The 13,720-nt window shown below is 34.7% G+C and overlaps 1 protein-coding gene across 1 annotated transcript in view; it reads left to right on the plus strand.

Annotated features, from left to right (window-relative positions):
* Positions 1 to 13,720, plus strand: part of LOC145977965 (transferrin-like) — a 93,125-nt gene that overhangs the window by 18,671 nt on the left and 60,734 nt on the right. The window contains exons 2-4 of the mRNA XM_083110309.1: positions 7,163 to 7,271; positions 9,407 to 9,543; positions 11,138 to 11,271. Of these exons, the coding sequence (XP_082966435.1) occupies positions 7,163 to 7,271; positions 9,407 to 9,543; positions 11,138 to 11,271 (380 nt within the window). The remainder of the gene's footprint in view (positions 1 to 7,162; positions 7,272 to 9,406; positions 9,544 to 11,137; positions 11,272 to 13,720) is intronic.

Consider the following 13,720-nt stretch of genomic DNA (forward strand, 5'->3'; position numbering starts at 1 on the left):
CCAGGGCCATAAACTACATCACAGTAATTAGTGACCACAATTAGTGCTCAACGAGCTTCAGTTTAACTTTTTCCAGTTAGATAATTTTGAGACCTAATATAAATTTGAGAATGTAGAATGCTTTTCTACACAGTCCATTGATGTGTTCTGTCAAAGTAAGAGAACTATCAATCACCAAAGCCAGGCTTTTAGATGTTTTATGCAGTATGCATGTCACACGTATTTTCAAGACCATGTAGTTATACTTGTCATTCGTAATTGATTGTCTCATCCCCAGAAATATGTATGTGGATTTGTTGGGGTTTAATATCAGTCCATTGGAATCACACAAAATTTAAATTCTTTCAAATTCATTGTTGAGTACCATAACATCACGTCTGAACTGAAGTTGGCGTGCTGGGTAGGTATATCTGTCTCATCAGCATAGATATATGTACATGCTTGTATTGCTTTCGATAAGTCTGCTGTGTATAATGTAAACAATAATGGCCCCAATATTGATCCCTGAGGCACCCCAGTTTTTATTGGCACAGATTTTGAAAGTGATAGTGGAGTGCCAGGCATTTGTACTTTCTGGTGTCTGTAAGATAAGAGTTGAACCACTTGATTGCTAATGGGCTGAAGTTATAATATCTGAGTTTAGCTAAAAGTAGATCATGCCGTACACTATCGAGGGCTTTGCTGAGTTCTAGGACTATTGAAATGAAGGAAGTCATCTACTAGTTTTGAGAGTACAGTGGCTGTACTATGTTTACTGCGAAAACCTGACTGTAATTCTGGTAATATATTGTTGGCAACAACAAATTTGGTAAGTTGCTGACACTACTTTTTCAATAATTTTGGAGACAACGGGCAGCAAGCTTATTGGTCTAAAGTCATGAAGACTTTGAATATTCTTCTTTGCTAGTGGAGTTTCCTTCCATATGGATGGAAATTCTCCAGTGCAGATAGAGAAATTGATGATTTGTGTTAGTGCAGGCAGTACAAAGGGAAGTGATAACTTGAACATTTAAACTGTGATTTTATCAGCTCCAGCTGCATTTGAGTGTATACTATGTATTGCCTTATATATGTCAAGTTCTGTTATTGTTTTAATTGTGAAACACAAATCTGTGGTATTGTCATTCTTGTTTGTCATGAAGTAATTGTGCTGTTTTCGGATAAGTGTTTCAGAAAAATTGAGATTCTGTGTTACACTAACAAAATGGTTGCTTATAACATCTGCATCCCTAAGATTAGATGGAAGGGCATCAATATTATTTGTAGTTTTATCAACAATACCTAAATCTTTTTAATTTTTGTCAGGTACCATATGTGTGCATATTTCTGCTGTTTATATGGAATGTGAAATATGCTTTCTTTTCTTGCCTTGTAATTCATGTTGTGAAGTTAAGGAGATCCTTGTAATGTAGCCAGTCATGTGGGTTATTTGTTAGTTTAAATCTACGTAAGGCATTATCCCAGTTTCATTACTAGTTTTGGATCTGTGATATATGGAGTATATTTTTTTCTACCCTTGTCGTTTTGGTAGGTTCATGAATTTCAGAGACTTATGATTTTGTTTAAAATAGTTTTCTTTGTCTCCTATATTATGGATAGGTTTCAGTAATTCCCAATCTACGACTTTCATACCATTTTCGAATTTATCACTATCAAAATTAGAAAAGTCACGATATGTAACATATTTCATCTGCTTCATGGGCTTCTCACAAATGACACATGAGACAGTGATCAGAAGTACCTATATTCAACATTCGACCTGTGAACAACATTGGTGGGTTTGTAGATTATTTGAGTCAGGCCAAATGTGTTAAAAATTGCTTTTAAATACATAGTGTCTGATTGGTGTTTTAAAAAGTCACAAGTTTGAGTCACCCAGCATCAAGAGGGTGTCTACACAAGGGTATAGCTCAGAGTAGATTTTCTACAATGGAGAGTTTTGTGTATGCTATGTTTGGTGCTCTGTATATAATACACACACCTATCCTTTTACTATTATTATTTACAATAATGCTTATATATTCAACATCACTGTCATTGTCCAAGTCACTATAACTTACAATGCGAAAGCTCAGTTCTGTTTTCATGTAAATGGCTACGGCCCTACGGTTTTATGCATCTGATCATTTTTTCACGATCATACCCTGGTAGGTTGATAGATGACGTTGGCATATAGCCCAGGTTTCAGAGATTGCAACAATATCAAAATCATGCAGTAAAGTAACACACTGTAGTTCATAAATTTTTGGAACAAGACTGCACATTACAATGAGTGATTACCACTTGGCTGCTTTATAGACACTCTAGATTTGTCATTTTATCTTTTAGATTGAGGAAGAATTTGCTTTCTTTTGAAGTTTTTCTTTCACTTTTGTTACGATTTACCATAAAAAATCTTCATTAAATTTTTGGGACAGATGCTTTACCCTTTCTGAGGATCTTAATGTACGTGGAGTATTTATCTTTGAACTCTGAACTTTTTCTACATCACTACCACCATTAACACCATTGCATGCATCTGGCACTTTATGATATATTTCCATATAACTATCACGATCATCACCACTGCCTACATATGGCATTTTTTTGGAACATTGCTGTATCACTATCACCACTGTTGCATGGAATTAGCACTGTGTTGTATTTCACGTTCACTGTAGAAGGGGGGGGGGGGGTTGTTGCAAAGGGAGAGGATAGTAGAACAGTCTGTATAATCTTCATTAACTATATCCATGATCCTTTGAGAAATGCAATTGTTTCCTCTTCCGTTAAAGTGTAAGCCGTGCTGCGTGTGGAGTGCCCTGTCCATTGAGTTTAAATCCAAAAGTTTGATATTTTTGAAGGCTTTACATACTTTCTCTAATATCCTGTTTACTTTGGTAATTTCTGAATTTATACAAGAGCTTTTCATTAAGTCATGGCAGTGGGGAATGTTTGCAATGATTATGTTGGTGTGATTTATCCTTTGCAGAGTATTCAACAGATTTGGGATGATGGCAATTGCGTTGTTTTTCAATTTTCACCACTTATTATGACCACGTGATCCTTTGCACCCAGTGTTTTCGCATCTTCAACTATTATTTTTGTGACCTCTTCAGTTCTTGCACTAGGTTTCACAATAGCACTGCAGTGCGTGTTTGGTGTACGTCCATGTATTTGTGGAGCTAGATTACACCCGTGACTGTCTGTGTATATGACAATGTTCCTTATGTTATTATCATTACCTTTCACACGTTTAGATGGATTGTTACATTCTTTAACTTTGTTGCTGCATGCCCTCTTTGTGACTGATTTCTTCATTGCTACAAATTAATTTTTTTCTGTTTTTGCATGGAAGAACAACATGTCAATTTATGACTGAAACAGTATTTTTTTCGATTTTCTATAAACGTTAAGCACAATGAAGCTACAGACTTAAAAAAAAACGTGTTAATATATTTGAAAAAAAAATGTACGCCTATGTGAAAGTTTTCCTAAGTAGCAAATTCTACATACTTTACCAGAGATTTATTTTAGTTGCTTTATGATTTTTCCATTGCATTTACTGTTTTACAAGAATTTTTCATTACTTGTAACAGTGTTTTACATAGCAATATACTGAAAACAATAAAATACTTTCCAATTGAGACTAATTCATTACAATTTACTAATTGGTTCCAATAGAACAAAATTAATTTCAATTGACCAATCTGTTCTGATAGTGCCTAAAATCTCATATTGGCTATCTCAACCAATTGGAAAAAATTCCATGTGGGTGTATATTATGTTTTAGTTTTTTGTCCTTATTTGGTCTGACTGATTTACTTAAATAATACTGTACTGGTAATGCTACATTACCTACAATGTTGTAAAAGGTGTATCTGCTGTATTGAGCTTTCATTATAAAGAAATAACAAAATACCTGCTTTCAACCAGATTTAAAAGGATAGTTACAAACATTTGATTAGTGCATATTCTTATCTAATGAATGTGGCCCATGTTGTAGTACTTCCTGAACTAGTACAATTTGAAGTACCATGCCCCTGAATTTTCTACAGCTAGCAGGTTATCTTCACAGAACAAACCTGCCTTCCACTCCATGCAAGAAGGAATTTCATGCATCACATGACAAGTCACTTTATGAATACCATAAGGAACTTAACACAATCTTAACACACAGACTTGAGGAATGACTAGTTGTCATATCTTGTAGAATACATTAAACTTGTCCAACTTTTTGCATACTCCCGTTATGAAATAACGCACAGAAATAAAATATGGTGACTTTTTTTCAAAGTGGTGATAATGAAGGTAAGGTAAAGTTCAATATGCATAAGCACCTTGTCATGAAGGCACATTTAGGTGTGGGAGTACGATCCCACACATTCTCGATCTCTGCGATTTTGGAGGCTATGTAATCAGCACCACACTCCAGCTACCTTTATCCCCCAGGGTTGCCCCCAGGTACCCATTGATTTGAGCAGGGATTCCCAAACTTCTTAGATTTCAGACATCCTTTGGAATTAAACTTGGGTCACCATTGTTAGATTTTTTTAATTTTTAAACTTAAATCAAAGTGGAATATGTTATCAGGAGCAAGATACATTTATTGTCAAATAAATACTAACTCCAGTACTAATGTTTTTAATTCATTAAAATATAATATAAGGAACAAACGTCAAAATAGAATTCAGTTTACTACAATGGAAATCACTCAGTTTTGTTTTATTATTTCTTGCTTGGATTTTGTCGCCATAGCAGAGAAGGCTTGCTCGCACAAATATGAAATCGAAAAGAGCAAAAGTACGTCCATTGTTTCACTAGGTTAGGGTACTCCTCTGCCAGTCCAAGCCTCACTCTTGGTAAACTTAACTTGAACTTTGAGTGTGTAATCAGCACAGAGATCAATGAATTAATCTCTTTTAGCAAGCTCTATTTGATTCTTTGATTTATTTTATTTGTTTATCCCTAAAATATCTTGCAGCACACCTAGGCCAATCTCGTGACATCCCAAGGCACCCTGGTTGGGAAGCACTGGATTCGAGGTTGGGTGAGCCCCAGAGCCCCTTTTTTGAGGGGACAAGGCCAGACCATCGTGGGAGTCGAACCTGGGTCTCCCGCATAGCAGTCACAGCCTACAGACTAGGCCACAGTGGGTCTGATAGCAGGGAGGGCACGAGGGGTGCTTGCGCACCCCTTAATTTTCTTACGCACCTTCTTCAGCACTGCCTACGTTCAACTGGAAACACTAACCCTTAGTGTCATATTATATTATGTCATGTCGTCATATTGAGCACCGAATATTAGGTACTGAAGTAAGGCAGTTATTATTGCAACAGACAAGCACTGAAAGAGATTCCGATATACATACTTTCCTGTACTGGTGGCAGCCTCTATAAAGATCAGTTTTTCTAATTTAGTCACTATTGTTTTGAATATTCCTTGTTTTGTTTCTTCAAGTGGTCTGTTTGGTTTTCGATAATTGCCTATAGCTTAATGTGAATTATGTTTCTTTTTTTCATTGTTGATAAACGGTTTATTTTCCACCTGCTTGTTCTTCCTCGCACTGAAGCAAAAATTTCAGCTGCTTTCAAAGGTATCATCACCACCTGGTCATGCTCGGGAAATTGTATTTAATGCGAGTTGTAACATGAAGCTCTAACAAAGACCAAGTTGCTGTGCACTTGTGAGTTTTGTCCTGAAGTGGCAAACTGAAACTTCCATTGGTTACATTGAAAATGTTCAAAAATTGTTTTTAAAGGCAAGGATAATTTAATTTGGTATTTCACCACATAGTTCAATAAGACTGCAATGTGTATCTGAATGTTTGCACTGTATGACCACTTTCTTGGATCATAAGACTTAATACATATCATCATGGACATCCAGGGAGGACAAGGGGGCATAGCCTCCCTGGAAAATGGATGTCAATCTAAAGTTATACACTTCACACATATAATTTCTTTGTCATTAATTTATGTTAATCAGAGGTGGCGATTAGGGGTGTAGTTGCCCCCCGCTCTTGCTCTTTTTACTATTTTTGCCCCCGCACTATGCTAAACCTTAGCTACCAAGGGAAAGTAAACTGCCCTTGCCCTCCCCCCCAGTTTTGGCACCTTGCTCCCCCAGTTTTAAAAGGTTGTATGAGTGTTTCAAGTTTTCTTTATTTTCAGCATCACACCCCCTCAATTTCTTTCTGCATCCCCTAAGTACCCCTAGATAATTAATCCTGGTGCCGCTGCTGTCTGATAGTGAAAGTTACCTCAATATGTATGTGTAATTAGTGGTAATTCAATGATTTAATGTACTAGTGAATGCAACTTATGAAGTTTTCAATATTTGAGTAGAATTTGCATATAAGAAACTTTGCTTGAAAAAATATATTTTGATTTTTAATGACTTTGTTTCATTATAAGCTGAAGCCAATTTGAGGAATAATTTTCTAAAAGAATGGGAAAATGGTTGAAAAATTCATTATTGTTATGGTTCTGCAGGTAGTATGTCAGCATACAGGAGACCCAGGGGAATTTTGAAATATCCCTGTATAAAGTAGCTCTGTGGTTCACCTAGCCTCTAATAAATTGGTACCTTTTGGTGTGCCAATGTTGGAAGTCTGGCATTGATTACACTATCTCAGGTATTTTAGATTGAAAAAGTGTAAGAGATTTAATTACTTCATCACCCCTTCTGCCCCTAAGTCATAGTGCAATGCACAAGTCACAGCTTGATACTTTTACTGTGATTCTGAAAATTATTATAAATTAATCAACTCATTAAAGCAACTAAACGCACCACCATGAAATTAGGCAGGTGGCAAGTTTGCACTGTTGCCATGTCGGAGCACAACCATCTGTTTGAGTTTTAAGAGAATGAAAGATCTCATTGTAGAGTTGGTCTTCGTAATCCATGTGATACAAATGGACAGTGTTTGTTTGAAATGTCAGGGATGAGAGAAAAGTGCCCCGGCCCGACAAGTGTCAGATGCTCGAACTAGGCAACTCAGCCCGCTTGACGTGTGTGGCAACCAGTGTCTTTTGTCCTGCTCTCACTTTTCTTTTCCCATATGTGGCACCAGTGCAATTCTGCCCAGCTGCCTATTTTCATGGCCATGCATTTAGGTAGGGTACTTGTTTTACTTCAATATTTTCACTTTAGAAATGCTAACTTTCGATGTTTCTTTCAGATAAATTCTGCACAGTGAATGTCCCAAACAGCAAAAAACAAGTGAAGTATTGTCCTATCCTTGCTGATGGTGAAACTAGTGAAGCAGAATGCATTATTGGTTTAGACAGGTAATTAATATTGATGTAGCTTGAAATATTGACAATATGCATGGTTTGTCACCTACAAGCACTTACAAATTCTTGGCAATGTATGAGATTAAATCTGATAAATATCTGGGATTAATGGAATGAAGTAATGAAGATTTCACAGTGCAATTTGACACTTGAATGAAGACATTTTTTTTTAATAACATTTGGAAAACCCTATTTTTGGTATTAGTGGTTAAACATAAATTGTGTAGGTATATCACTATAAGTAGGAATGTGGCTATACTTTAATATTATGCCCACTAATTTCTCACCCAAAGAAAAAACTTGAACTTCTTCAAAATAAAAATATCTTTAATATATTTTGGTCAGCACCTGTAATATGTACTTTTCTGTGAATATTGTCTGCGAATATGGATGAAAACTTATTTTTATATTTATAATGGTCTTTTGCATTAAAACAGACTTCAAAACATGCAATTGTGTTTGAAAGTGTCAATGCTAGATTCATTAAATAAAATTAATTTGAACTCCACATGTTTTTATCCCTGCACTCAATGGATCCAAGTTTATTTATAAAATATGTATTTGGTGAGGAATTCCAGTCCCTTCTAAGGCATGTGATATATCCTGCTGTTCACAACAAGATGCAAGAGTCTCAAAATTTTCAGTTACTATGTTACATTCATAGTTTCAACTCCCTGAATTTCATGAATATCTGAGATGGTCAGGTTGTGTGCTGTGTTGATTTTGTATGGAATGACACTCAAGGAAAAATAAATTGTGTTATGCAAAACAAAACTTTAAAAAATGTGGTTTTGCTGCTTTTGACAATTCATGACACAGCATCCATCTATGAAACTTCCGAATAACCATAAAAGGAGAGGAGGATGACAAAAGTGTTTGCAACATTGCTCCAAAGCAATCTGTGAAAAATATCAAAGAACTAGCTGTTTTAAATGTAACTATGAATGTTAAATTATATCAATACTTTTTGGTTTGTCACTAATATACTACAAGTGACAAATTATGTTTTTAGCAAATTTCAATTGCCAATAAAGCTGCTCCTATAAAGCAAAAGGAGTAAGGTCATCATAATGACTATGCCTTAGCCTTAGCATTCTTGAGTTTCAAAGTCCACTCTAGTGTTATTGGATATTTCTATCTTGAACACTACTACAGATAAAGCAAAAATTGCTGTAGCAACACTTTAAATTTCATGTAAATATTATCACTAGATTTACCATGACAAACCTAACACCATAATGCAATGTAAATTAACTCCACCAGTTGATCTGGAAAACTATTGAGTAAATGTACATGGTTGACCTAACAATACTGTAGCTAAAAGAAAATTCTAAATATGAAAATACAAGCATCGAAATAACCAGTCAGATATGTGCTTTGTACTTTCACATTTATCTGAATAATAAATAATACTAATTTACTAATACTAGCTTAAACAAAATCTGTCCTAATTATTTCTTGTTGAATTTATAGCACCTCATAACCTTAGTAAGTTCATAGTAGTTCACTGTGTTCCTACCAGAGGAATACAATCATTTTTTTAAATCATAACTTTGGTCACAAAAGGAAGCTACTTATCTTTAAATAAAAATCCATGCAAAAAAAGAGCTTCTATAGAACTTGCATATTAAAACTAGAGGACAGAATCTTATCAACTATACAGGGCGAGTCAAAAGTCGGGTTACATAGGGATTTATAGTATATCTTCAATGTGTGCACCTTGAACATCAATGCATTTGTGCACACGAAGTTTCCAGTTCTCCAGAACCTTTTGCAGAATGTCCAGCATAATCATGTCTGCACATTACACAGTATGTTCCTTCAGATGCTGGATATCCTGAATTATAACTGAGTAGACCCCAAAGGGAAAATATCCATTGGTGTCAGGTCAGGAAACTTAATTTGCCACTTGGGGAAATCCCATCCATGCCTTCATATTTTGTTAGCATGTTCCTTTACCCAGTCAGAAACTTCCTATGTAACCTGACTTTTGAGTCTCCCTACATTTGTAAATACTTTGGATTTAATTTCAAAGGTTTTGAAATTAATACTTTCTGGGCAATGAATAACGGTTTAATTTCTAGAATTACAAAAAATTTCATGAAGCATTTCTATCTTTTCTTCTACAGGCTTGACTGTTTCAGAAAATTAACAGAGAAAAAGGCTGACTTTGCAATTTTTGAACCTGAGGATCTCCTGATTGTATCTGATAATGAGAAAGTTGATGATCTTATGGTTGTTGGTGAGATTAGATTGATCAAGGATGGTAAGTATCAAGAAATGTGGAGAATTTGTAATTTAAAAAAAATTAAAAAGTTGAATCATTAAATTAAATTTGCATTGCATATTCCATATTAAACTTGATAGGTAAATCAATTAAATAATTCATTTTGTTTGAATATTTAAGTGTTAACCCTTGCTATTTTCATTCAACAGTAACAATCATTTATAATGTAAACCATGGGCAGCATATATTTTCTGATTTACTTTGATCTGCTTGTTCTAATACAACATGCAGGAAGGATTTGTCATAAGAAAAACTATTCCACTTCAAATTATGATTTAGAATTTTTTTTTTTTTGAAAAAATTGCCTGCTATTTCTAACAACTTGCAAAATGTTAGCAATAATGCAGAAGGAGATTAACCCTCTGTTGGTATAAGTGTTCAGAGTACTTGGTATACGGTGAGCTAACACATGAATTTTATTGTTTCTCCTCATTTCTTTGAATATCTTTTCACGTTAATTATAATGAAGATAGTTGATAAATATGTATTGCCTAATATATATATCTCTTACAGTAAAAATTTTTCTCATTTATTCTAACAACAAAATTATATTCGTATATTGCAATAATACTGATTACCTGTTATGGTACTCTGCTCAGAACTGCTGTTCTTCATTCGTGATGAATATCATATTCCAAAGTTCATTTAACCAGAAATAGTAGTCTCAGTAAGTTATTGGAGTCAAATAATATAATTACCGAACAATGAAAACTAAAAACAGTGAACACTAATTCAGTGAGCACAGAAATAAAATATATTTGCAGAAAATTGTTATGCAGTTGGTATGTGTGAGTGCGGTGTTCACAAAGCAGGGACTGTCATCAAAATGACATGTCTGCACAGACAGAGTAATGCCACAACATATAACTGGCATCATCTGGCCATATACAATACAAAGTACAACTACAAAAGACCAGAAAGTGATATCATTATCTGGGCCTGAGAAACTTGCAATCGTATCCCAGGATGAGCACTGGGAGGGTTAAATGATTTATCATAGAGAAAGGCATTGCACCAGGTAGAATATCTCCTCCAGCATCGTTGGACACAATCCCTGCAACATCACAAGCTTTTGTCATCCTGGACCATTCTTGCCAATTTTCTTCAAGTCAGTCTCAACATGCACCCTCATCTGCTTGTCCTTTTTGCTGTTAGGTTTACCAATAGATTGTGTTACACCAGGAGATGAAAATAGACATTGCAGTCTGTTTTCCTTCATCTATAGATCCGAACATTTTTCTAAGGATATTGTTTCAAAACTATTCTTCTTTGTAATATATTGTTTCATAAAATTTAATTTTGCAGGAAAAGATGATCTTTCATACATTTAAAATTGATATTATATTGCAGGATGTACGTGTATAATATGTATGTGTGTGGATATATTGCTTAAAATTTTTGTAGCTGCCAATAAGTCCCAAATTGATTGAAAATGATGTAATTACTATAACCAATTGCATTAATATATTTTTAAAAGTTTTAAAAAATAACAATAATTCTGACACTGCTTTCTCTGAATGTTGCTCATCCTTTGTACTGAAGTTGGCTAATTTTCAGTTTTCATTTCTTGCAGAGATATTTCAGGATGATGTTGTTACAGTTGTCAGGAAAAGTATACCCATTCAGAGCTTGTCAGATTTGAAGCACAGAAACTTCTGCCATCCAGGATATGGTTATCAAAGGGATTGGCCAGAGATCATTTCTCAGGTAGGCTTTAACCCTCTGCTAAGCATGTTTAGTACTGGGGCCTCCTTGATATTAGATATTGCAACACTGAAGTAGACTGCACATGTACTTTTGTGTAGTTGAACATTCTTTATCTTTGTTCTAAGCTCAGTTGCGTTGTTCTGTTGCACTTCTAAGCCATATGATATTATATCAAGTTGCATGATTGAGAGACTAAATATGTAACAATAAAATATCAAATCTAGAAAGAGAGCACACAGTATATTCAGATGTTATACAAAAGTGGGTTAGTGAGGAAGGGGAGGACACACTGATATGTGTTAGTGACAAAAGTGAAAATGGAAGTCTTCCTAGTGACCAAAAGTGAACATGACACTGCTTCAGTTGTTACATGTATTGGTAGTCTACCAAGCATGGGACCATTGTTAATTTTATAATAATGCTTCATTCGTGCAGCAGAAAATTGCAGCAGATTGTAGAAGAAAGACAAAGAAATGTTATTTAGCATGCATGCACAGTATAATTCATGTTTGTGATTCATGGATGAAATAAATCTAATCTGACTTCATTTATACCTTAATGATAGTTAAATGGTTGGAGGACAGGAGTAATGACATGCCTAACACAGATTTAAGAAAGTGCTTGCTACAACCTACAGTTTACCTATGCTTCCTTTGTGTGATATTAATCCCTAAACATGTGCTTTAGGAGTAGAGGAACAGGGTGCTAGTCAATAAACAAGGACTTTTGTACTTCATGTTGTGGGGATGGCACATTTTCTTAATTGTATTAAGCAATGGAACGAAGTAGTGATGTTCACAAATATCTTAACGTTAAAACAGTCAAGAATATGGTATGGTAGTCAAAATGAGAGCTGAATGTCCATGGAAGTCCAGTGTTCAAAAAGTTTCAGTTGGGATGGGTGGAATGTTACAAACTTCTTTTGAAGTAATCTTAATATTACATTTATATGTATCCAGAAGGATAAAACCCTTCCTCTCCCCTACAAATACTAGTAAATTTAGCATCTTGTAGTCATGATACCCCAGATTTGATCCCTAGTGGAGGCATAGTGCACATTTGTTATTACTAGTAGTTTCATGTATGCATGGAACTTGTAGGAAATATTTCTTGATTTTGATGTAATTTTTGTTATTTAGTGTCACTCCTCTTGACACCTTTTGCTAATTGTGACAATGTTAATGAGGGATGATATGATGAAATTAATGAAGGGACACTCACAAAAAACAGGGCCCAGGCTGGGATTCAAACCTAGGCCCCCGGTGTCATAGCATGCTGTTATAAGCAATGTTCCTGTCACATTGTAAAAATGGCTGTGGATGAGGAAGCAGTGTTACCAGCAACTTACGCATGAAAAGCATGGAAGCTGCTATGAAGTTACAAATTTGAAGCCAACCATATTGAGCATGTTCAATGGCACTGATTAGTGGATAGCTTGAGACAAAAGGCATATTTTTTAGGAATAAGGAAAGGAATTTTCCATAATAAAATTAGGAGAAAAGTAAGTCATTTAAATAATTAAAATTGGCAAAATAATTTTAATCATTTTTATACCTTTGTAATTGTTCTCATTTTTGAGTGAGTCTTAAACCCCAATTAAATGATGCAGCGACACTGTCATCTTTAATTTTTTCCTTTATCAGTGCAATAATAGATGGGAAAGCACTAGGTAACCTATCCACACTATTCCCGCAAAAAACATTGAGGTATTTGCACCTTTTTTTCTGGCATTGTATAGAATCCTCAGAAGTGATCACTTTCCCTTAGGCAGAACTCCATACCATGTGCGGGAAAGTTTCCTACCCTAAATCATTGCATGCCAGCCATGCATGTGAAGGAAAATAAATAAAACCACTGTATGTTGTTCGGACCATATGAATAGTCACAGTTGTCAAAATAAGGATATTGAAAACATTCAGTTCCTTTGAGTCGGTGTGCCTTTTTTTATGTAGATCTCTTAAACTCTGGGGTAAAAGTATTGAAATTTGAACATTTAAAAAAAAATATTTTGGAAGTTACTTAGATTTGAATTTTATGTATTGCTTTTTGTTAGTAAGATTTTGAGAGAATTTTGGACTAAATAGTTCTTTTCTTAGTCCATATAAGTCCATGTAAGATTTCAATTAGTTTTGGAAAAATACTTTGACAATTTTGTGAACATTGAGTTCCTTTTAGTTTCTTCATTACATGGGGAAACCTTTCCAATTGGTTCTGATAGCAAATATGAGTTTTTAGACACACTATTGGAACCAATTGGTCTATTGGAACTGATGGTCAATTGTAATGAATTTATTTCTATTGGAAAGTATTTTAAAAATATTGCTCATTTTTCCAATTGAATTACATACACATAAGAATAACCATGGAAATTCCATATTGCAAAAAACAAGAACTAATATGAACATTTTTTCCAACTATTACCTGCTTTAAAGTTGAGTTTGTTCTTAAA

This window comes from Lepisma saccharinum, chromosome 24, assembly GCF_977018435.1.
Source record: "Lepisma saccharinum chromosome 24, izLepSacc3.1, whole genome shotgun sequence".
NCBI lineage: Eukaryota > Metazoa > Arthropoda > Insecta > Zygentoma > Lepismatidae > Lepisma > Lepisma saccharinum.